This window comes from Miniopterus schreibersii (genome assembly GCF_964146895.1).
Source record: "Miniopterus schreibersii genome assembly, chromosome: 9".
Lineage (NCBI taxonomy): Eukaryota > Metazoa > Chordata > Mammalia > Chiroptera > Miniopteridae > Miniopterus > Miniopterus schreibersii.
Window position 1 is genome coordinate 41,857,730 of NC_138118.1, and position 24,778 is coordinate 41,882,507.

Genomic DNA, 24,778 nt, shown 5'->3' on the forward strand with positions numbered 1-24,778 from the left:
TTTCTTTCTTCTTTCTTTTTTAAAATACATCTTTATTGATTTCAGAGAGAGGAAAGGAGAGGGAGAGAGAGAGATAGAAACATCAACAACGAGAGAGTCATTGATCGAGCCCACAACCTGGGCATGTACCCTGACAGGGAATCAAACCCTGATCGCCTGGATCCTAGGTCGACGCTCAACTGCTGAGCCACGCCCGGCAGGGCTGGAATTCTCTTCTTTCAATTACATTTTTGAACTAGTTCCTCTTCCTGGATTTCCCATCTTGGTGAATGGCATCTCATCCATCCAGCTGCCCAAGGGAGAAATTTAGGATCCATCCTTGATTTTGTCTTCTTTGTTGCCTTTCACCCTTCTGTCAGGTCTGCTTCATGAATAACTCTCCAGTTCTTCTGCTTCTGTCCATTTCCACTGCTGCTGCCTTGGTTTACACCCAAGGCAACAGCCTCTTAACAAATTTCCAGGCTTCTTTTTTTGCTTTACTCACAAGCCATTCTCCAAATCAGCAAATCAGGTCCATCCTTAGCTTAAAATCTTTCAAAATGGCTCTCCATTGCATTAGCCCTCTCCTTCCATGCAAGCATGGGACTGAGCTCCCTTTTATCTCTCAAACTCTTTCCCCCTTTCACCATCCCTAGCTTCCATCTCATGTAGCTGTCCCTTTCATAGCCAAAAGCAAGGTTAGATGGTCTTCCTCTGTAGGTTCTTAGCACTTTTACTATGAATATTTACCAAACTGAAGGGTACTTGTCTGAATCTACTATTAGGTTATAAACTCCTGGAGGGTAAGGTCTTTATCAAGAGTGTAATAGTCAGCTGTCTGAGTTTCAGTCCTGGCTCTGTCATTTTCTATCTTTTTTACCTTGGGAAGTTATTTAGTACCCATCTGATTTAATTTCATAATTAAAAAAAGTAAGATTATGTGATAATAAGTACCTAACTCATAATACTGGTGTTAGATTTCAATGTAATGCCTGGTACATAGTAAGCATTTGAAAAATGTTGGCTGGCTCCCAGTGTGGTTCAGTGGTTGAGCATCAACCTATGATCCAGGAGATCGCGGTTCAGTTCCCAGTCAGAGCACATGCCCAGGTTGCAGTCTCCATCCCCGGTGAGGGGCATGAGGGGGGAGGGGGGCAGGGGATCAATGACTCCCTCATCATTGATGTTTCTGTCTCTCTCTTTCCTCTCTCTGAAATCAATAAAGATATTTTTTTTTAAAGGAAAAGAAAAATATTAGCTAAAAAAAAGCCAACTATTATGATTGAGTTTTGGAGTGTTGGGGAGCAGTTTGAGTTAGATCTTATTATATTTTGAGCTTCATTTTAAAAAATGGTACATGAGTGTATGTATATATATTATTTGATGTTGCCAGAAATAGCTAATTTTATCTGTAAAAATTTCTTTCTAGCATGCTCTTCTGAGTCATGGATTTTGGCTTTTAAGTAAGCTAAAGGTTGTTAGTTGGGAGAACAGCCAGGAAAACTTATTCACACTTTCGAATCACATGTTGAATAAATCTGGCAACACAGTGTCAAGCTGCCTTCTGTTTCTAATCATTTTTCTTTCTAATTTAGTTTCTCCCACCAAAAAAGATTATAACAGATTTTCATTACAGAGTCCATGGAAGATGTCACAAGAGGTAGAGGCAATTCTTTTCAAGTAGATTGAACCCATATTGCTGATCATCACCACTGGCTTCATGGCAGGTGCTAAGCAGTAGCAATACTTCCCGAGACCGAGACGATGCGCCACTGAGCTGAAGGAGCTGCAGAAGTCGTAGCTGAGCCCTGACCAGTGCAGCTCGGCTGGTTGAGCATCACGAAAAGGCCGCTGGTTCAGTTCCCTGTCAGGGCACATGCCCGGTTGCAGGGTTGATCCCCAGGACGGGGCGTGCAGGAGGCTGCAGGAAGCAGCTGATGTTTCTCTCCCTTCCTCGCTCTCTAAAATCAATAAAAAACATATCTTTTTAAAATTACTATTAAAAAATGTCTTGGCTGAGAGAGACCTTTCTTCTCACCTACACCTCTGAAATTATTGTTTAAAAGAAGAGGGCAGCATCCTATTTATGAAAACCTCTCCAAGTGCATACAGTCACTGGGCTGGGCCACAGAGGCTGTGAATCCTTGCCCTCTCAAAATAGACTCCCATCAGAGAGCTTCACTTTCTTAAACTTTACATTTTCTTTCCTTTCATCCCTTCATTTCCCAGCATTTACCCCTCCTTCCTTTTGTTCTAACCTCGAAAGAACAACCTCCCTCCTCTTGAGTTCCCATATTCTGCTCTTTCATCCACCTGTCTTATTATTTTCTAAGCTTAGACATTTGTCCCTGCTTTGAAATTTCTATAAAAGGAGGGGAATCTAGAAATGACATTTTGTGAACAGGAAAGCCAATATTTTGTAAAATAATAAGTATTTACAAAAAGAGGAAAATTGCAAGTACAGCAAAGAACAACAATCAGGAACAGTGTGGGTCACCCCTCCTCTTTGTCTATCCAAATGGACAGGTCAGGCCTCGAAGTCTCACCAGCACCTCCCTAGTGCCAGTGTCCCTTCCCTGGAGATCTTACTATACTTTTATTTATATCACACATCTGACATCATCTGTAGTTGTGTTCGTTCCTGTTGTTCATGTTAACTCCCAAGAGAAATAAGCTTCTTGAGGGCTTAATCTTATCTTTGTGACTCTGGAAAAGTCTCCTAGCCTCTCTCACAAGTAAAAGGAAGTAATAACCATTCATTACATTGTTGTGATAACTAAATACAATGATAGAACTTTCTAGACCACAGCGAAGTGCGCAATAGTTAATTCATTTCCTTCTCTTTCTTTGACTTGTGATCTCCTCCATAGGTTTCATTCCCTACCCCTCCATTTCCCAAGGAACTCAGGAAACACCCCCTCTGCCTCATTCTCCTTGTCTGCAAATTGAGGATAAGTATTTACTTCATAGGGTTCCTGCAATAATGAACTGAGGAGTTGGTAAAACAGAACCTAGCACACAGTGAGTACTCAACTGTTGGCTGTTATTATTATCATAATGCTTAGTATAGAATTGGTGCCTAAAAATACTTAAAATAAATTGGAAGAAATCATAACATGGTCCTTCTAATAAACAGATCTGCTAAGGTAACCTTGATGACTGTTTCTACCCAATGGTTGTCTTCTTTTCTATTTAGTCTGCCAATTTATCTTACACCTGGACCTTGTAAACCATTTGGTGGACCAAGGCAAACTGCATGCATGTAATAGAAATCAAAAAGTGTTTGGAAGACAAAAGCCAGAAGGAATTAGTAAGTGGAATTATAACCAAATAGGAAAAGTATTTAACAAGGGTAAATGAGAGGTTCCCACCAGCATACTTATTGAAAATCTTAATTAGAGTTCTGGAAAAGGCAAAGTCATATGCTAACATAATGTTAACATAATTACATTAGGAACAAATTGGAATGCTAATATGAGCTGAGGGCCAATATAAAGAAATCTAAATATGGCTTTTTTTTTTTTCCGTTTAAAGAGCTCATAATGTATTATAAACAACTCTTTAATGTGAACAGTATTCCCAGAAAAGTAAAATAAAATTCTTAACTCAGCAATATTGCTTTCTTCTTTAAAATTTAAAATTTTAATTTTATCACTGTTATAATTCAAAGAATTGATTAGTTCCATAAGGGTGAATAAAATAAATAGCAGTCCTCAGCCCCTTCCTGGGTTTCCCTGTCCCAAGGGCAACCACTGTCAAATGCTTTAGCTGGTTCTCTGATATGTATGTATATCCATATCTTTAAATAATGTTCATGCAGTTCTGTTTCATCTTTTCAGTTTTCTTACTATGTGAGATGAAGATTTAGTTTCTTTCCTGTGTTCCCATCACTGCAAAACCTCTACACACTCTCCATTCCTCCATCTCCTGACCCAGGGTAATCATTTTGGTTAGATAAATGAGTATTCAGATTATTATAATTCTGTTTTCTATTCAGAACGTAGCTATGTGGTAAGTCACCATTACTTTTTATTGCCTATGCTTTTGCGGGAGGTTCTCTTGAGTCTTGTCTTTTTTCATCTGTTTGTTTATCTTGTGCAATTTGCTTAGTTTTCTATGACCACTGGTATTTATCACTATTTAAGCCCAAACCCTCCTCCAGCTTAATCAAAGTCTCCTTTCAACATTTTCATTTTGTTTAATATGTTTATTTACACAGGCATTTGATTAACTTCATCTTCTTGAAAAGACCTCTCCCAGAGTTGTCTGAGTTGCTTCACAGGGAAGTTTCCCTTTACCGTCATCCTGTGGATTCCCTGTCTCTCCACTCTGCAAATCTCCTTTATCCTGGGTCCCTCCTTCCTCTTTCTGGTTTACTCATCCTTTAGGTGGAGCACATCCTCTATCTACTAGCTCTGTAAGGATGGGTGTGTGGGAGGTAGCATTTTTGAGAACTTGCAAGCCTGAAGATGTCTATTCTTCAGGCATACTTGGCTTATCACTTGAGTGAGTATACATTTCTTGATTGCAAACATTTTCCCCTCATAAACTTGAAAGTATTCCCCATTGCCTTCCACTTCTTTTTGAGAAATCTGAATTCATTTGGATCTCTTAACTTTTTATGCTGTGTTTTCTCACTGGAAACTTGTAGAACCTTCTTTTTGGTGCCCCACCTTCAACTTTTCCTAAGAGCTTTTTATTTTCTGGAAAAAATTTTACTTTGATTTCTGATTTTGTGGGTTTATTGAATAAAATAAGAATCTGTGATGTCTCTGAAGATATTAAGAGATTAGTTGATGGGGTTTTTAAACATATTTTTTATTGATTTCAGAGAGAGGAAGGGAAAGGGAGAGAAAGAAAGAAACATCAGTGGTGAAAGCCATTGATCAGCTGCCTCCTGCACACCCCCTACTGGGGGTTGAGCCCGCATGTGTCCTGACCAAGAATCGAACCGGTGACTTCTTGGTTCATGGGTTGACACTCAACCACTGAGCCACGCTAGTCTGGCTGCTGTTATTTTTTTAATGTACTTTTCTACTTCTTGCATACTTTCTACTTTCATCACATTTTTTCCCCTTTGTTTTTTGGTTTCTATTTTTTCATATTAGAGGCTGTTCTCAGATCTACTCATGTTTGCTTGGCTGCTCATTTAAAAGTGGGGGCCTCAAGAGTTGCCTGGAAGCTCTGAGTAGATGAGATATTCTACCTGTAGGGTGAGTTGTTTGGACATCTGTTGGGGAATCTCCAATTTCAACACCATGTCAGTGTCATTAGGCCTTTCCTTTTGAGTCTGCCTAGAAAAAGACTTGTCTAGTCTTCTGCCTGGAAGTAAGGGACTGGCTGTTATCATTATGCTGGGTTGAGGAAGAAGTTCTGCAATTAGTAGGCACACATCATTTACTTAACTCCTCTGTTTTCTGCTTATTTAAAGGACCTTCTGCTTTACCCTCTTCAAAGAGGAAACTTTTCTGCTGGGGTGAGGAAGGACATTACCCAGCAGTCTGGAGAAAGAGAGGAACATCTAGGGACCTAACTTCTTCTCAAACAGCTTTCAAACAACCCTCCTTATTTGAGCACATACCTGCCTCCCTTTGCCAGAGGAGCTAGTGCCACTAATTCCTGAGCCATGATTATTTGGTGATTTAAATTGACTTTGCTCCTGGCTCTCCCCACTGAGGAAATAGAATTCATTCTTCACCAGTTCTACTAAGTCAGTACCACTTGTTCTTCCATTTCACAACTTCCAAAAAGTTGGTGCTGTTTTTTCTCATGTACACTTTATCCTTATAGGTTTATGCCTTTAAAAACTTCCTTTACTATAATTTTTAGTGCAGTTTAGGAGAGAGTAAAAAGTGTGTGTTCAATCAGCTATATTTTACAACTCTGTTTTCTTTAAGTGAAAATTCTACATCTGATACTTTCTAGTGTTTGGAGAATTTTGCAGCTGCCTTCAATTAGAAAAAACCAAAGGCAACAGGCTCTGGGCATGCTGAGCTTGGTACCTGACCCCTTTCAATTATGAAGTGTACAGAGGTGCTTTGGCTTCACTCACAGATTGTCTAACTAAAAACTCTCCAAATTCAGAACCAATGCAAAGTTATGGGAATCTGATTGCAAAAAGCACTTTCAAAAGTACTTGGTATTCAGATAGTTTACTCACTGAGGTGGACAGAATAATGGCCTCCCTAAAATGAACATATTCTAATCCTCAGGAACTGTAAATTTATTAAATTACATGGCAAAGAAAAATTAAGGTAGCAGATAGAATTAAGGTAGCAAATCAATTGACGTTTAAATAAAGGGATTATTCTGGATTGTGTGGGTGAACCCAATATAATCACAGTCGTCCTTAAATGCAGGAGGAAAGCAAAAGAGCAATGTCAGAGGGACGCGATGTGAGAGAGACTGGCCAGGCCATTGCTGGCCTTGGAGGGGGAATGGTGCCAACTGCAAAGGAATGCAGGCAGAAGAATGCAAAGCTGGACAAGGCAAGGACGCAGAGTCTCCTCTAGAGCCTTCAGAGGGAACCAACCCTTCTAACACTCTGATTTTAGTCCTGCAACACTCAGTTCAGACTCCTAACCTCCAGAATTGTAAGAGGATAAGTTTGTGGTGTGGTAAGCTACCAAATGTGTGGAAATATGTTACACTAGCAATAAGAAAATAATATACTTACTATAAAATTTAAAAAGTGATTGTGATTTATAGTCCTTTAAATTTTGAAGTTTTCAGCACATTGATTACATTCACTTTGCCCTCTCATTTCACACCTAGAGGCAGATTTCTATGGAGTTAATGAAATTTAAACTAAGGGCCTATGATGTACTCAGGTACCCTTGGGGTGCTGGGGTTGTAGAGCGTTCCAGCCAGGAAGCATTCCTGATAAATTGCCCAAAGAGATCTTAGAAGAAAGGGGCTTGGATCTCCAAGCTTCAGGCAATTTCTGCTTTTATTCTAAATAAATTCTCATGTTCAAACCTAATTTTTCTTTGGTAATATTATATTCTTTGTCCTACAGAGAACTCTCCAAATTGTATCTGCTCTATGCTGAAAATAACCCTACATCAGCCCCTGCCTCTCCCTTTTTCTTTTTTAAACATCACACACACACACATTGGGAAAAGAAAAAGAAAAGGGTTTCAGTTAATGTTCAAGTGGCTTCTAAAACATTCCCAGACCCAGGCCCTGCCACAACATCAGATATGCCACTGGAATTTGAAGGGAAATACATTAATGTCTAGGAAGGGAGACATTAATTAATTTTTAAAGAAAGTTGGTCAAAATTGTAGCCGATCCTGTCATAATATTCAGACAGCAGGATATACTCTATAGAAAAGGAATGGGAAGAGTCATTTGAAGAGAATCTGATGCATTAGAATTGAATTGAAATCAATCCAAATAAGCAAACATTTATTGCATTCCTGAATAAATCAGGCACTGTTCTTTGTCTGGGGTGGGGAGAAGAGGGGTGGCAGAGGACGGGCTGCCCATGGTTGTTAGGAAAATCATCCTAAACTGCCCCACAGTACATTTTCATTACATAGAACTAGGTGGTCCACTTTTTTTTAAAATCCTCACTCAAGGATATGTTTATTGATTTTAGAGAGAGAGGAAATGGGGAGAGAGAGAGAGAGAAACATCAATTGGCTGCCTCCCATACGCACCCCGTCGAGGGATCAACCTGCAACCTAGGCTAGGCATGTGCTCTGACCCAGAATCAAACCTGAAACCCTTTTGGTGCACAGGACGATGCTCCAACTAACTGAATCACCTGGCAAGGGATAGGTGGTCCACTTTTAAAATGTATTTATAAAATCTACTTTCAGATTATCTTTTTAAAAAATATACCTTTATTGATTTCAGAGAGAGGAAGGGAGAGGGAGAGAGATAGAAACATCAATGATGAGAGTCATTGATCAGCTGCCTCCTTCATGCCCTCGACTGGGGATCGAGCCCACAACCCGGGCATGTGCCCTGACTGAGAGTAGAATCTGAAACCCTTTGGTGCATGGAAGACGACACTCCAACTGAGCCACACGGGGTAGGGCAGCACCAGTTTTTGTATAATGTTTAAGTAACTTACCACCAGAATAAGCTCTTTATGTTGTAAACAATAATATAAACAGAGCCAATTTAAAATGGAGCTGGAGCTGCCACGACTGAGGAACTGCCTTTTATGTCTTATGTCTCAAATGCTGGGAATGTTAGAACAGGGCTAAACAACCTTGTGCCTTGTGCTTTGCAAAAGAACTATTTGCAAAGATAACAAGAAAGCAGTTATTATGACTAACAGACTGCTGACTAGTGAATTGAAAATTAAAAACATTGTTTAGAGTTGACATCACTGTGTTATCTGCACCAGTTGAAATGTCTCCCTTCTACTGATGCAATTGTTCCCCTTCCCCTTCTCATATATACCCTTTGCCCTTGTCTCCTCATTGGAACATTACTTGGGCTTCTGCCTGAATCAGTGCTTCCAGAATAGCAATTCTTATTGACCTCAACAAATGTTTGCCACCTCTCTCTCACTTTGAAAGGCCTTTATTTTTAGGTTAACAATACGTATTATTTCATTTCATTCTCTCAGCAAGTCCAGGAACTAGGCGCTTATGGTTACTTTAAAGATGAAAAAAGTGAGGCTCAATGTGGGTAGTAAATAAAGGAAATGAAATTTAATCCCAGGGAGTCAATGCATGTAATCACAATGCTCTACTCCTTCTAGAACACTTTCTGCCAATAAAGATCCCCATGAAATGCCTGACAACAGGGATAAATTCTCTATGTCACAGGACTGTGGGTTTCACCCCCTTTTCTGCCCCCACATACCAGGTGGTATGGCATGGTCTCATCACTAACACTGGTTCTGCAGGTCAGTATTTCTCAGTGGTGGAAGTGAGGGTCTGGGCATGAGTATGAGTCTGTGCAGTTTGAGAAAACCCTGCCCCCTCAGGCAGTGTGTGTGTGACCTGTTGGGAGGCAAGTTCTCTGGAGAATCCTGTCATAGAAGAATATTTATTCATGTGGGGAGAATAAAAGCAGGCCCCTAAATAGTATGCATTATATGATCCCACTTTTGTATTTCTATGTGTATTACCCAAACTGCAAATTTCAATTTTTTTCTGTAACTTCTAAATTGTCTCTATTTGCCATATATCAATTTTGTTTCAAGACAAGAGAGGGAAAAAAAAAAAAACACTTTTCAGGAAGTAAACCCCCATGGAGGGTTATTTCAGGAAGCTCTTTGCTGATAAGTGGACATCTAGAAGTCGTTTGTGTTTCGGGAAATTGTCAGCCCTTGGGAGAATGAGAATGAAGTTCTTTACCATTGCTCATGTTTCCGAGAGAACAAAAATTTCTGAAGGAGCAATACAACTTCTGGAGAAGCCTGGCTAACCGGGAAGGCAGCTGGTTTGTGGGAGCAAGTCAAAACTTCAAATATGTTCTTTGCCCAAATTTAGGAAAAGTGGTGGTCAATGAGAACAAACTCTGTGAGAATTTGTTTTTCCTAATTTTGTCACAAGTACACCTCAAACTCTTATGCACTATGTGTGTATACATGATGTAAACGAATGCTTTTCTGTTTGTGTAGTGTTCTTGTGGCAAAAGTCACAGTAAAGAGAAGGGAGGAGGAGAAGAGTCTTCTCTTACAAACTCTAATGGTGTGAAGTACACAGACATAGTGGGGGCACACTGCATGGTGCAGATGGAATTAAATATAAAAGATGAAATGGCAGAAAAAGTAGAGGATATAATTTACAATCATGATCCTAACATCAAAGGCAGGGAAGGCCCTGGCTGGTGTTGCTCCATGGTTAAAGCATTGGCCCGCACACCGAAGGGTCGAGGCTTCAATTCCTGGACAAGGGCATGTAGCTGGGTTTAGATTCGATCCCCTGCCTGGTCTGGGCTCCTTCGGGAGGCAACCAGCCGATGTGTCTCTCTCACATTGATGTTTCTCTCTCTCTCTCCCTCTGCCCCTCCCACTGTCTCTAAAAATCAATGGAAAAAATATCCTCAGGTGAGGATGAACAACAACAGAAAAGGCAGGAGAGATGAAACCCCACAAGTAGGAAAGGTGGGGAAGATTGATAGTTTTGTGCTATATAGAACAAACATATTTTTGGCTTTTTATTCATCTAGGCCATTAAGAGAAACAATGCACTAAAGACATCTAGTGTCATTCATTTATTCAACTGTTTATTGAGAAGCAATTCAGGAGAGGTATTGTGCTCTGTAGTGCCAGGGATATGAACATCATTCTATCTTGTTGGTTTAGCATGTATGGCCTCAATCTCATGATCTACGATGGTGTTGTCTGTTTCAGGCAGCAGAATGAAGAGAAATAAAAATAAGTATCCCCAGGTTACATTCCTTCCTATTTCTGCCTACAATTAAATTGGAAAATATTGTTTTTATGCTTGGCAGCTGGGTATAAAAATATCAGGGTATCTATTATCACAGATGAAATAATGGATATTGGGGGAAAACTAGTACCCTGTACCACAAGCATCTTTTCCAGAGTATCTCAACCTTGGGAATATTGACATTTAGGGTCATATGATTCTTTTGAGGGGGGGTATTTTATGCATTGTAGAGTGAGTTAGCACTACCCCTGGCCTCTACTCGTCAAAAGCATCCTCTTAGTAGTGACAACCAAAAACATCTCTAGACATTGCTAAATGTCCCTTGTTCTCCACTCCCTATTGAGAAACTGTTCTATCCTGTACAGAAACTACATAGTCACTGGGCAGGAAACAAAACCAAACCATGATATAATTTCAGACAGTGACAACTGCTCCAGACAGATAGGATACAGGACGTACTGTGTATGCAAAAGCCCTGAGAAGGAAAAGAACTTGGCTTGTTCCAAGAAGAATCTGACTGCAGGTGTGGTTGGCAGGCAAAGTTGACTGAGATGAGGCTACAGAGTAGGTGCCTGGTGAGGAGTCTGGTGAGGTTTGGGGAGTTTGATATTGTGCAATGGGAAATGGTTGGAAGACTTCAATCAGGGGATGATGTGACTTATGACAGTATGTACATAGGAGAGGAATAAGAGAGTATGCAGGAGACTAGTAGGAAGTTGTCATAGTGGTCCAGGTGAGAAACGGCTTGGTTTGGTAGTAGCAGTGAGAATGGAGAGAAATAAAATTGAAGGAGAAAATGAACTAAGATAGGACTGGTGTTAACGGGTATGTTTCCACACATTGAGAAATTCAATCCAACCCATTACCTGTATGTTCCTGCATTAGTTTCCTAGTGTTGCTAACAAATTATCACAAACTTGGTGGCTGAAAACAACAAATGTATTGTCTCATGGTTCTGAAGTCCAGAAGTCCAAAGTCAGTTTTACTGGTGCCTACAAGGTCATTCTCCCTCAGCAGGCACTAGGGAGGAATCTGTTCTTGCTTCTTCCAGCTCTGGCAGCTATAGCACTCTAATCTCTGCCTCTGTGGCCACAGCGCCATCTCCTCTTCTGTGTAGTAGCATCCTCCTTTGCCTCGTATAACGATACTTGTGATTGCATTTAGGGCCCACCCAGATTATCAAGATCCTTAACTTAGGCATGTTGTTTCCCATATAAAGTAATATTCACTTGTTTGCCATAGAAGAGAATATTCCCAGGGTGAGGATATGGGTGTCTTTTGGGGGACTGTTATTCAGTTCTATAGTGTTGAAATCACTTTTGGCTATAGAAGGAAAGAGTGATAAAGTTTTATGTTTGTTTAGAAACCAAGGTGGAAAGCAACACTGTGAAGGTACTAATGCTGGTTAGTAAATTGATTATAGAGAAAGAAATGTTAAAAAAAGAAAACTGAGTTTGTTAAGTGGGTTTTCAAGAATTCTCAGAAAGGTAGGCTGAAGGACAAAAAATTCAGAAGGGCTTCATGGGCTTTAGACATACCATTCTTGATAGTAAAGGCAATGCTTAAAAGGGCTAATATATTTACACATTGTATGTTTAGTGGGCATTCAAACACAAGGTATATCACACGTCAGTAGGGCTGTGGTGGGACAAGGATGGGAAGGATAGTGAGAAGGCAGTGGACAACGGAATGGGAATGCAGGGCCAGGCTAACCTATAGAGGTAGAGTAAAACGGGAGCAGGTACATCCAAGTGGCTGTGGTTGGGAGGCCCAAGGAGGAAGCAGGGATGTCACTACAGACAAGCAGAGACCCATCACCAGAACTACAAGCATGGATATTTATGTAGAGATCCTGACAGACTGGTGGCATCAGGACAGTATCAGAGTTAAGCTCCAGGCTCTAGATTGGGGGGTTCAAGGTACTCTAGTTACCAGTACTGGGGTACAAGATATAGTCAGATAAGCAATGAGGGTGACTCCTACCACATCCTAGAGTACTTGGCTAGAATTTCTGAAGTGCTCCTTCCTGGAGCCCAGAACCTCAAGGTAGATTTGTAAGTAGGGAGCGAGTCTGACAAAACTCTATGTAACTGATAGAAAAGGACAAGAACAGCACTCCTGCGTTTGAACCCGTAGTACAGCCTAGCCCTTCTGAGACATAAAGAAGTCATTACTGACAACAGAAAGAAACATAATGCACAGTTACTAAATTGAGAATACATGTTTATTTTTTGCTAAACACCATCATTGGCAAGGAGAGTAATAAGAACTAACAAGCATATTGGAGAGGCAGCTTGGTATCGTGGTAAAGTACACAGATTCTCTGAATCCAAAGTCCCTGGTTCAAACCCTGGATAAATCATGGCAATATTTTGTTTAGTAAATTATATAGGTAGTTTTTGTTTATAAAATCTGGAGTATTTTCTGGGGAACCAGGACACCTGAATTCTAGATTCAGATCGGGCCCCAAATCTAACCATTCATGTTACCTTGGGAAAATGACTCAAACGTTTGAGGCTCAGGTTGCCCATCTGTAAAATTAAAAGTTGAAGTTTAAGATTACTTAAATGTACACTTTAAAGTGATCTGGGAAAATCTTTCAATCCTCATGCTCTTCAAAGAGCACCCAGACTTTCTCCTTGCTGTGCAGTCTGATCTAAACGTTATTACTCCCATTCTGGAATTGAGGAAATGGAAGTCTAGCAGGTTTAAATAATTTGTTCAAATCACACGGCTAAATTATTGTGAGGCTGGGATTAGATTTTAGGTCTGCCAATTCTAAAGGTGTATATCTTCTCCTTTTCTGTATGTTATTCTGTCATTAAACTTGATTTCTGTATAGTAAGCCAGAATCACACTCACTCGCTATGTATATACCCATGTAGCTCTAACTTTGATATTTCTAAGTTGACACTTTGAGCTGTCATTTGTTTAGTTCTGTCCTGCTCCAGCACTCCCTTTTCTTGTTATTTATGGTACTGTCAGTCCAGATGGTCTAACTCCCATTTCTTACTCCTGTTAAATGTCTCCTACATGTTGTTTTCTAGTGTTAACTCTTGGCTTTTATCTGAGATAAAAGTCTTACGTACTTGCTCATTTCATCCATTTTACAATGAAAAAAATTATGTGTGAAGTTGGTGCTAAAATGAAAATAAACAACAAAAGATAAAACAAGTATCAGGAAAATAAAAACTCTAGTAATTATTTTCCATTTTCTTTTATATTTAGGTTTTTATGAGACAAGGAAGACAATTTCCATGTCTAAACACTGGAACAACCTAAATCATATTAATGCTATAATCATTATCATCTTCTAAAGGAAACTCTAAATGAATATTTGAATGGAAAAATAGTATTTAATATTTAGCTTTCAGAATACAAAAACATGTCAGAGAAACTCTGACACCGGTGTATGTATATTTGAGGTAATATCTGAATAATCAGTAACTCTCACAGCAATGGGAAATACTTGCTTTTTGGATATGTTATACATTAACTTTCTGATTCAAGAATTCCAAATTGTCGTAAGATAATTTTAGTTCAGTGTTGTGACAGTTGTGCAAATAGATGTAAACTCCACTGCTAGATGACCTTTAAAAAGGTTGATTGCTTACTAGTTATTAACACAAATGTCAACAAAAATAGTCCAACAGGTGCAGAAGCATAGTAACAAAAATATAATTATAAAAAGTTGTTTTATGAGAGTAAACCATAGTATGTACCATCAGGCTTTAAGGTCACTGTTTTTTACTTTTTGCTCTTTCTGACCCTTCCCTATTAATATAGTGGCAAATTTTGATCATTCATCCTTATTTAATCTCTCTATGAACAAGTTTGCTGATACTAGATACATACTCAAATACATAATCACTAGCATCATCTGATTAAATAGGTTATTATTAGTGGAAACTCATCAAAGCTTTTAAAGGCTATTAATGGTTTCATGCAACTTAAAAATCTAATTTTGGAAGTAACTGGCTAATGAATTTTTCTTTCTATTGGTAAACAGCCACCATACAGCAGTGTTACTATGGCTATCTAAATAATGTTTAACATGCTTATATTTTACTTAAGAGCCAGAATATAGACTTTACAATATATGTGAAACATCATCAAATACTGTGATAATGCCATTATGATAACAGCTTACGTATGGAATTTCAAAAAATATTGGCCAGTCATAGTACATTTTTCTGAACTAAATTTTAAATTTTCTAGAGGCTAACGTGATAACAATTTTATCATCTTGACATGGTGTATCACGATCTTCTTTCATACAGTTCAGAGGCTTTTCTTGTCTTTCCGTAAACGATCCTGCAAGAAAAACTGACTTAAGTAGTTACAGTAAAGAGTGAGAAACAGATTCATAGATACGTCAAGGACTTTAAAAAATTCTCTTTTCTGTGTATAGTTATTAATAATAAGAGCAATGAAAAGTGAAATACGGATTGAGAAGGTCTCAAGTTTTAAAAACTACAAAATTGGTGGATTTTACTAGAAAAAAAAGTCTAGAGGGGAAAATAACGCTCTTGATAAATTTGATAAGTTTTTCTTACCCCGCCTTAATCTATTTTGCTTTATTTCATAGTTGTATCAGGGAAACAAAATTTCAAAAATTCCTTTTGCAAACTCAATTAAGATTTTTCGTCAGAGAAAGAATGAAGGGAACCAAAAAGAACAAATGGGGAAGGCCTTTTTTTTCTTCCCCCCCGATATTTGCCAATAGAACTAGCTTATCAAATTATACTCTTTACTGATCATGTTAAAAGATGACTATATACATCATTTAAAACTGGAGGAAAATGGAGTAGAAATTAATCTTAAGAGATCATCTGCACTAAGAAGGTAAAAGTCTACCCTGAGTAAAAAAATCTCATAAAATGGAGTTGTAGTGTTACTGCTTGTACACAGGAAGTTCATCAAAATCTTGTTCAAGCTGATTGTTGATGCTTTTAGAATAGCTTTATAACATTAAGTTTAAACAACCAAATCAGAAGACAGGATTAGAGGTGGCAGTTTATATATATCTTACCACGTTAAATAAAAATCACAGCTTTAATGGAGCTGTTATTCTGGACAAGTCCCTTACTTAAGTGAAGGGTGATTTTCCAAAATGAAAGTTAAAAACTGGCAGGTGCTTATGCATTTGTGCTGTTAATGACCCTTAGTTAGTTCTATTTTTTCTTTTCTAGAAGAGAGCAAGTGCAAACAAGGAAAGGCAAAGGCTAGATGTTTTGAAGGGACTGTTTTCTAATATTTATTTAGTGCCTATAACAGGAAGGAGACCAGATGAGGAAATCCAAACAGGTTTAAAAGCTGCAAAGTGGGACTTTCCCCACTCATCCACCTTTGTTTCCTTAATATTTTATAGTCCCTTATTTTCTGATTATTTTATTTAAAGTAAATCAACTATGTGAAATTAAGAAAGCTAAGTTTCCTAAAGAACTTTAGGATATAATGCAATTATTAAGGTTGATTTGATAACAGAAGTAAAATTCATAAAAGACAATTTGATATAACTTCTTTGAAGATGGTCTACAGCAATCTTTTGATTCTCAAGTAGGATACAGAAAGTGAATATGATTATCTTGTATTTTCATGCAATATCCTAATCTTCACCATCTAGGTAAATTCTGGCTTCCTTAATCACTTAACAAAGCCATGATTCAGTACAACCTTGATTTGAGAAGGGCAAATAACCCAAATAGTTGACTTAAGTCATTACAATTTCAAAAAATTTAGGCCTACAACATGGATGTCACCTACCTGAAGTTCTGAGTGTTCTTTTAGGAGTCGGTCATATTCTTTTGAAAGACTCTCTGACTGCATTTTCATTGTCTTCATGTCATTTTGTGCCTTAGACAGGGCTAGAAAACATTGAATAGAATTTAAAATTTTTATTTTAAAACAATTTCAAATTTACAGAAAATTTGCCAGACTTGAATAAGTTATAGACATCATGCCCCTTTACGCCATAATACTTCATTGTGTATTTCCTAAGAACAAAGGTATTCTCTAACACAACCATAGATAGTTACCAAATTTGGGAAATTTAACATCAATACAATACCTTTTCTAATCTACTAGCCATATCCCAATTATGGCAAATGTCCCAATTATGTCCTTTTTATTATTTTTTTCACCTCTAGTCCAGGATCCCATCCTAGATCAAAGATTTGCATTAAATTGTCATATCTCAAGTTTCCTTTAATCTGGAATAGTTCTTCAGTTTTGCCTGCCCTCCTCTCCCTCATTTTTTGTGACACTGAAATTTTTAAAAATACAGGCCACTTAAAAATAATAAAGTTTTTCATTTTGGTTTTGTCTGATGTTTCCTCATGATTAAATTCTGCTTATGCATCCCACTTACATACAAATATGAAATAAGTGATGTTGAATGTCTTTCAAGGTATCACATCCAGAGGTCCATTTGCCTCTCTATAGTTTTCCATTCTATAGTTATTTTCCTCCTTGTAACTTAGAAGCAGTATGTGGGAAAACAATTAGAACTATGTAAACATACTGTTCCTTGATAAACTCTGCCCTTATATTTAACATCCACTGATAATTTTTGCCTAAACCAATCTTTATTATGATGATTGTGAGATGGTAATTTTCCAGCTTCCCCAATCCATCCACATTTATCAGTAAACACTCTACTATAAAGAACAGCCTTCCTTTCTTATCCACCTATTCATCCAGCTGTCCATCCATCCATCCATCCATCCATCCATCCATCCATCCATCCATCCATATAAACTCACAGGTTCTTATTTTTTCAATGATTTATAATTCATTACTACACTTAATTTCCCCCAGATTTGGCTAGTGGAACCCCCTTCAGGCTAGCTCCTATGTTCTTTGATATAATGTCCCCACAATTTTTTGAGTATTTTACTTCTGGCACAAGACATTGCAGGCCCATCCTAACCCTTCACTGAGGCATGCATTATAGAACAGAATTTATCAGAAGGGTCTGCTTTTGAAAAATATGAGGGAAGAAAAATTATTTAATCATTCTTACTAAGGGATGGGCAACCATATTTCCTTAAGAAGAAAGAACACCATATTACCTTAAGAACAAAGAAAACCACTTTGTTATACAAAGTTGAAAAATATGGAGGCGTGTAAGTGGCACTTAAAGGCTTTACCTCAAGATGATACACAAAAAGGGCCATATATTAGCCTTTGTTCACCATGAAGCTACAGTCAGTAGATTAGACAGAAGTTTAAAAAATACATATACAAGGTGGGGCAAAAGTAGGTTTACAGTTGTCTGCATGGAAAATACTAAAATAATAAATAATAAGACAAGAATAAACTGTGCTTCGTGTACTCACAACCGTAAACCTACTTTTGCCCTACTCTTTATCTATATGCTAAACATTTAAGTCAACACATTATGGAGAAGCTAATATGCAAATGTGTAGAAGGGAAGAGAGCACAAGATGGATCGAAGAAATTCTGGGAATACGGAACTAGCTCTACATACAATTCTGCATATGTAGCCTTTAGAAGTTTAGCATTCGTAAATCTTTTAGGGTAAGAGTTTGAGGAAAGAAAGTGGAATTTATAAATTTAAAAGGCACTTTTTTGGGACAATAAATGAAATTATAGGTTCTTTTTATAAACAATCTGGTTTCTTTTCCTGTTGAGAAGCCATCACATGGGCATTTTTATATATAAATATATATCACTATCAACTAAAGTGTCTTTTGTATCAGTACTTTCTAAACAATGTTGTCAAATTAAACTTTCTGTACTGTTCTATATCTGCATTGTCCAATAATATTCTACATCTGTGTTGTCCAGTATGGTAGCCACTAGCTACATGTGGCTAATGTGTACTTTAAATGTGGCTGATGCAACTGAAGAACTGAATTTTAAATTTTATTTACTTTAATTAATTTAAATTTTGATTTAAATAGATAGCACAGCTTTATAATTTCTTCCACATTACTTCTATAGACCCATAAATCTAAATTAGGTATTAAAGATTGAATTTGACAAATTTAATGTGTCACTTGGTAGAGGTATGGGTTAAGCATGGAAGAGAGATTTTTGGTAGTGGTTCGATTTCCCTGGGACCACAGCCACAACATAAAGATTTGTATATTCATTTTCAATTTGGGTTCTTCGGGGTATTTCCTAGAGGCTACTAAAAATGTGAGACATGATGTTATCTTCAGGACCTTACTAAAAATGTTTAAGAGCCTAGATTCCTGGTATATATAAAGCAAAGAAGAGCCCTGCCCGGGTAGCTCAGTTGGTTAGAGCATTGTCCCAATATGCCAAGGTTGCGGGTTCGATTCTAGTCAGGGCACATACAGGAAGCAACCAATGAATACATAAATAAGTAGAATAACAAAATTGGTGTTTCTCTCTCTCCCTTCCTCTCTCTAAAATCAATCAATAATAATAATAAAAAAGCATAGAAGGTTCTACAACCTAGTAATGACTGATTAGCCTATAATGGTAGTTTTAAAAATACTGGTTAGGAGTTTGTAATTTTTAAAAAAATATGTTTTTATTGATTTCAGAGAGAGGAAGGGGGAGGGAGAGAGAGGGAGAGAAACATCAATGACAAGAGAGAGTCATTGATCGGCTGCCTCCTGCATGCCTGGGCATGCACCCTGACAGGGAATCGAACAGTGACCTGGTTCATAGGTTAATGCTCAACCACTTAGCCACACCGGCCGGGCAGGAGCTTGTATTAAACAGAGGTTGGTCTTAATGTTAAAAATGATTTATATTTAAATTATTGACATGAATAAATTACTTAGGAAATGTCATAAATCTTAGATATCAATTCATTAGTACCTTATAAAAAGAACACATTTTCCCCATGAATTTTAGGAGAGAATGAGTCGGGTAGTCTTATGAATCTGTAAAAGCAGCAAGAGTTTTAATCATAAATGGGTGTTGTATCTTGTCAAGTGCCTTTTCTGCATCTACAATATGATCATGATTTTTATCCTTTGTTTTGTTAATATGGTGTTTCACACGATTGATCTGTGTATGTTGAACCATCCTTGTGCCCCTGGAACAAACTCCACTTGATCATGATGTATTATCTTTTTAATGTATTATTGTATTCAATTTGCTAGCATCTATTTATCATTAAAACACTCAATAAATGGGTATAGAAGAAAAGTACCTCAACATAATAAAGCCCATATATGATAAACCCTCAGCTAATATCATACTTAATGGTGAAAAACTGAAAGCTTTTCCTTTTAGATCAGGAACAAGACAAGGATGCCCCCTCTCACCACTGTTATTCATCATACTTCTGGAAGTCCTAGCCAGAGCAATCAGGCAAGGGAAAGAAATAAAAGGCATCCAAATTGGGAATGAAGAAGTAAAACTGTCACTTTTTGCAGACAACATGATTCTTTTTTTTTTTTTTTTAAATCCTCACCCAAGGATATTTTTTCTATTGCTTTTCAGAGAGAGAGTGGAAGGGAGGTAGGGAGGGAGAGGGAGAGAGAGAGACATCAATTGGTTGCCTCCCTTGAGCCCCGACCAACAGTGGTATGTGCCCTTAACAGGAATCAAATTCAAGAGCCTTCAGTCTGTGGGCCGATGTTCTATCCACTGAGGTAAACTGGCTAGGGCGAACATGATTCTTTATATAGAGAACCCTAAAGACTCCACCAAAAACCTATTAGAAACAATAAACACAGTAAAGTTCCAGGATATAAAATCAATGTACAAAAATCCACTGCATTCCTATATCCTAACAGTGAAATTTCAGAAAAAGAAATTAAAAAAGAAAAAAAATTCCTTTTGCAAAAGAATAAAATACCAAAGAATAAACTTTACAAAGGATGTGAAGAACTATATACTGAAAATTATAAGACATTATTAAAAGAGACTGAAGAAGATACAAAGAGATGGAAAGATATTCAACATAGCTAAAATGGCCATATGCAATCCCCATAAAAATCCCAATGGCATTTTTCAAAGAAATAGAACAAGAAATCATCAGATTTGTATGGAACCAAAGAAGACCCCAAATAGCAAATGCAGTCCTGAGAAAAAAGAAAGAAGCCGGAGGTATCACACTCCCCAACTTCAAATTATACTACAAAGCAACCACAATCAAAACAGCATGATACTGGCATAAAATCACACACAGATTAATGGAACAGAATTGAGAGCCCAGAAATAAACCCACATGTTTATGGGCAAAAAATTTTAAAGGAGCCAAAAACATACAACAGAGAAAAGAAAGCATCATTAATAAATAGTGCTGGGTAAATCGGAAAGCCACAGGTAAAAGAATGAAACTAGATTACTGTTTGTCACCACATACAAAAGTTAACTCAAAATGTATCAAAGACATAAATATAAGACCTGAAACAATTAATTACAATTAAAAACATAGGTACTAAACTTATGGACCTTGGTCTTAAAGAGGACTTTATGAATTTAACCTCAAAGGCAAGGGAAGTAAAAGCAAAAATAAATGAATGGGACTGTATCAAACTAAAAGACTTCTGCACAACAAAAGAAACCGTCAACAAAACAAAAAGACAACCAACAGGGAGAAGATATTTGCAACAACACCTCTCTCAAGGGGTTAATATCCAAAATATATAAATAATGTATACAACTCAACAACTGAAAAGCAAACAACCCAATTAAAAATTGGACAGAGGACTTACACAGACACTTCCCCTAAGAAGACATACAAGTAGCCAACAGATATATGAAAAGATGCTCAACTTCACTAGCTATTAGGGAAATGTAAATCAAAACTACAATGAGATATCACCTCATACCTGTTAGAATGGCTATTATCAACAAGACAAGTAATAAGTGTTGGGGAGGTTGTGGAGACAAAAGAGCCCTCATTCACTGCTGGTGGGAATGCAGACTGTTTCAACCACTATGGAAAACAGTATGGAGGTTCCTCAAAAAATTAAGAATAGTGTTACCATATAACCCAGCAACCTCTTCCCTGGTTATCAACCCCCCAAATTAAAAAAAAACTTTGTTATTTATTGATTTGAGAGAGAAACATCGATTTGTTGTTTCACTCAGTTGTGCATTCATTGGTTGCTTCCTGTATGTGCCTGACTGGGGATCGAACCTGCAACCTTGGCGTATCAGGATGATGCTCTAACCGAGCTACCGGCCTGGGTCATCAACCCCCCCAAATTTGAAAACTTTAATTCACAAAGATATATGCACCCACATATTCATTGCAGCATTATTCATGGTGGCTAAGACATGGAGATAATGGAAGTGTTCTCTGAGGGTTGATTAGATAAAAATATAGTACATTATAAGATGGACTACTACTCAGCCATAAGAAAAGATGAAATACTGCCATTTGCGACAAGGATGGATGTTGAGAATATCTTGCTAAGTGAAGTAAGTCAGACAGAAAAAGTCAAGAATCATATGATTATATTCAGTCGTATGTGGAATATAAAACTGAAAATAAACAAACAAACAAGACAAACAAAAACTCACAGACACAGACAACAGTATGGCGGTTACCAGAGTGAAAGAGGGTGGGAGAGGAGGAGTAAAGGGTAAAGGGGGCCAACCACATGGTGACAGAGGAGATTTAACGCGTGGTAAACACAATGCAATATACAGATGACGTACACTTGAAACCTATATAATTTTATTAACCAATAGCACCCCAATAAATTTAATTTTTCAAAAAGCTAGAGAACCACTTGTGCAGCTTATTCAGAAATTTCTTCAGATCACTTCTAGTATGAAGCTATAACAAAACAACTATAGGATAATCCTGTTTTTCTGGCACTTATCAAGCCAAGGAATAAATTGTGTTTATTTTGTTTTGTATTTCAGTGAATATTAAAAAATTTAGCGATTACTATCTTACTGAATGTACTCCAATAACTAGCAGCTATTATTGCCTAAAAAGCTTTTGGATTGTTTTCTAGTCCTTTATCTCTCATTTTACAAGAATTACAATATTCTGTTTTGTATGCCTTTTTCCTCCTTCTGGAACTGCCTTTGTGACTAGGGATTATATAAACTTGTTATCTGACATTTTAATATACTTGTTTTATTTTGAACCATATTATTTTGGAAACTGCATATATAGGGAAGATATTATTAGACAAAGAGGCCTGAGGTGATACATCTCACTTTCAATTTTCTCATCTGCAAATATGAGTTGCTTTCACTAGACAGTAGCTTTATGGAAATGCTGAGATATTGCATGACAATATTGGCCAGATTCAAATAGAAATGAGGTTATGTTCTAGTCACTAGGAAATTTTGGGAGCACATGCATCATTTATTAATATACAGAGTAACCCCAACTAATGTTATAGTGACACACAGTAAGCCAAAATGTTTGTGTAAAATTACAAGTAAAGCAGGCCAAAAAAATTTGTGGTTTTCAAAGTGCCAAACTTACATTTATGGAGCTATCTGCACAGTGGGAGGAGCTGGTGAAACTAATGCACTGTGTAAATGCATTGTGTCACTATGATTTCCACCGAGATAACAGACACTACCAGCTAAGCTTTGCCAGGAAACGGAAGAGGAAAGTTTTTATTTTATTTTTTTAGTTTTAATCCTCACCTGAGGATATTTTTTCCATTGCTTTTCAGAGAGAGTGGAAGGGGGGGGAGAGAGAGAGAGAGAGAGAGAGAGAGAGGGAGAGAGAGAGAGAGAAACATCAATGTGAGAGAGACACATCGACTGGTTGCCTCCTCCACACACCCTGATCAGGGCCGGGGATCAAGCCTGCAATCAAGGTATGTGCCCTCGGCCAGAATCCAACCTGGGACCCTTCAGTCTGCAGGAGGATGCTCTGACCACTGAGCCAAACCGGCTAAGGTGGAAGAGGAAAGTTTTCACAGGCACTGGTATGACAGCTAAAGTTGGCTGTTACAAGAGCTATAAGGATTGTGCCAGAGGAAACATGTTTAATTTGATAAATTTCTATACATCTAGTGTTGGTTTCTTTTCAGTTTATTTCCTTCTATTTTTGAGAACTTGAGAGTGTGATATACTGGAGCTATTCAGTACTTAATCCTCACGTGTACTATTACTCAGCCAGTGGTCAGTTACTAGACGGTTAATTTACAGTACTGCTTCCAAGATACTTGGAAAGCAGACTCACAAACTTCTGTTAAGTAAGGAACATAAATAGAGGTTTTAATTTTAGTTATTTTTGCCCATGCCTATATTACCAGGTACAAGTAGATGAGGTCTGTTTTAGTCATCACTTCAATCATATTTTAACCTCACATCCATAATTCCTTTATATCTTCACCTATCACTCTACTCTAGTACATCTCTTACTACTGTACTCATCTCTAGATTAAATTATTGAAATGGATTCCTCACCTAATTTCCTGGCTACTATAATTTTCCAGAGTACTGTCAAAGTGATTGCTCTTCTGCCTAGAAACTCCCTAACAGTGACCCCAGAATGCTAACATATAAACATGGCATATGAGGCCCTTCATGATGGATTTTAGGCTTACTGCTCAACTCTCACCACTGCCTCCACTTTATGTCCCAGTCACATTGAGCTCCTTGTGGTACTTTGAAAGTGCCATACTCTCACTTACATGATGTTCATTTTGTGAAAACATCCTTGCCCGTCTCCCTTAACATCCCTGCTTTTCTCATTCTTTCCCATTTAATCTGGCTAATTAAGATTCATCCTTCAAAATGTCAACAAATTGTCCTTGATCTCTGCTGTTGGCTTCTACTTTATCTTGAGCTTACCTTTATTATAGCACTTATCATGCTGAAGAATAACCATGTCCCCACTAAACTATGGATTACTCAAGAAACAGAGCTGTGTCTTATCTGCCTTGAGCACCCAGCACTATGTCTAGCACATGGTAGGTGCTTAAAATTTGTTCCCTAAAGGAAGGAAAGAATGAATAAAAAGTCTAAGCTTTAAGCATCTAAAAAATTCACTTGTGTAAAACTAGTTCATTTCCTAAACGTATAATAAATGTCAGGTAAACAACGAGGTGTCACTTTAGTCATGTGATAGTAATCTTGGTTCTAACTAAAAACAGTTATATCTTTAATCAAGAAACAAAATATTCAGGATAGCTGGACAGTCACAAAGCAAACAGGCCATTCTTGAGATATTTTTGATAAAAATATAATCATGTTACAAATATCTCATGCTAATTTAGAATTACAAACAAAAACCAAACAAACAGTATCATAAAATTCAGTTCAATTTAAAAACACACACATAAAACACTCATTCTAGGAATGGTGCCAGATATATGCAAGACAATTCTGTAGCATCTTGTAGTGTCAGAAAATGGGAAAGTACTCAAAAAAAGATAAAACCAAAAAAATCCACAATGATGGGGATACATCAAAGGGACACAGGAGCCAACTGAAAGACTCCCAACATCAACAGTAATAAATCATGTTGGCATATACTTTTGATGTTATGTGAT

General features: G+C 37.6%; 1 protein-coding gene across 1 annotated transcript in view; it reads right to left on the minus strand.

Annotated features, from left to right (window-relative positions):
- Nucleotides 1–12,549: 12,549 nt before the first annotated feature.
- The window catches only part of BCAP29 (B cell receptor associated protein 29), a 53,908-nt gene continuing 41,679 nt past the window's right edge, over nt 12,550–24,778 (minus strand). Inside the window, exons 7-8 of the mRNA XM_081146878.1 lie at nt 16,110–16,210; nt 12,550–14,657 (exon numbers count right to left, since the gene is read on the minus strand). Of these exons, the coding sequence (XP_081003004.1) occupies nt 14,625–14,657; nt 16,110–16,210 (134 nt within the window). The 3' untranslated portion in view covers nt 12,550–14,624. The remainder of the gene's footprint in view (nt 14,658–16,109; nt 16,211–24,778) is intronic.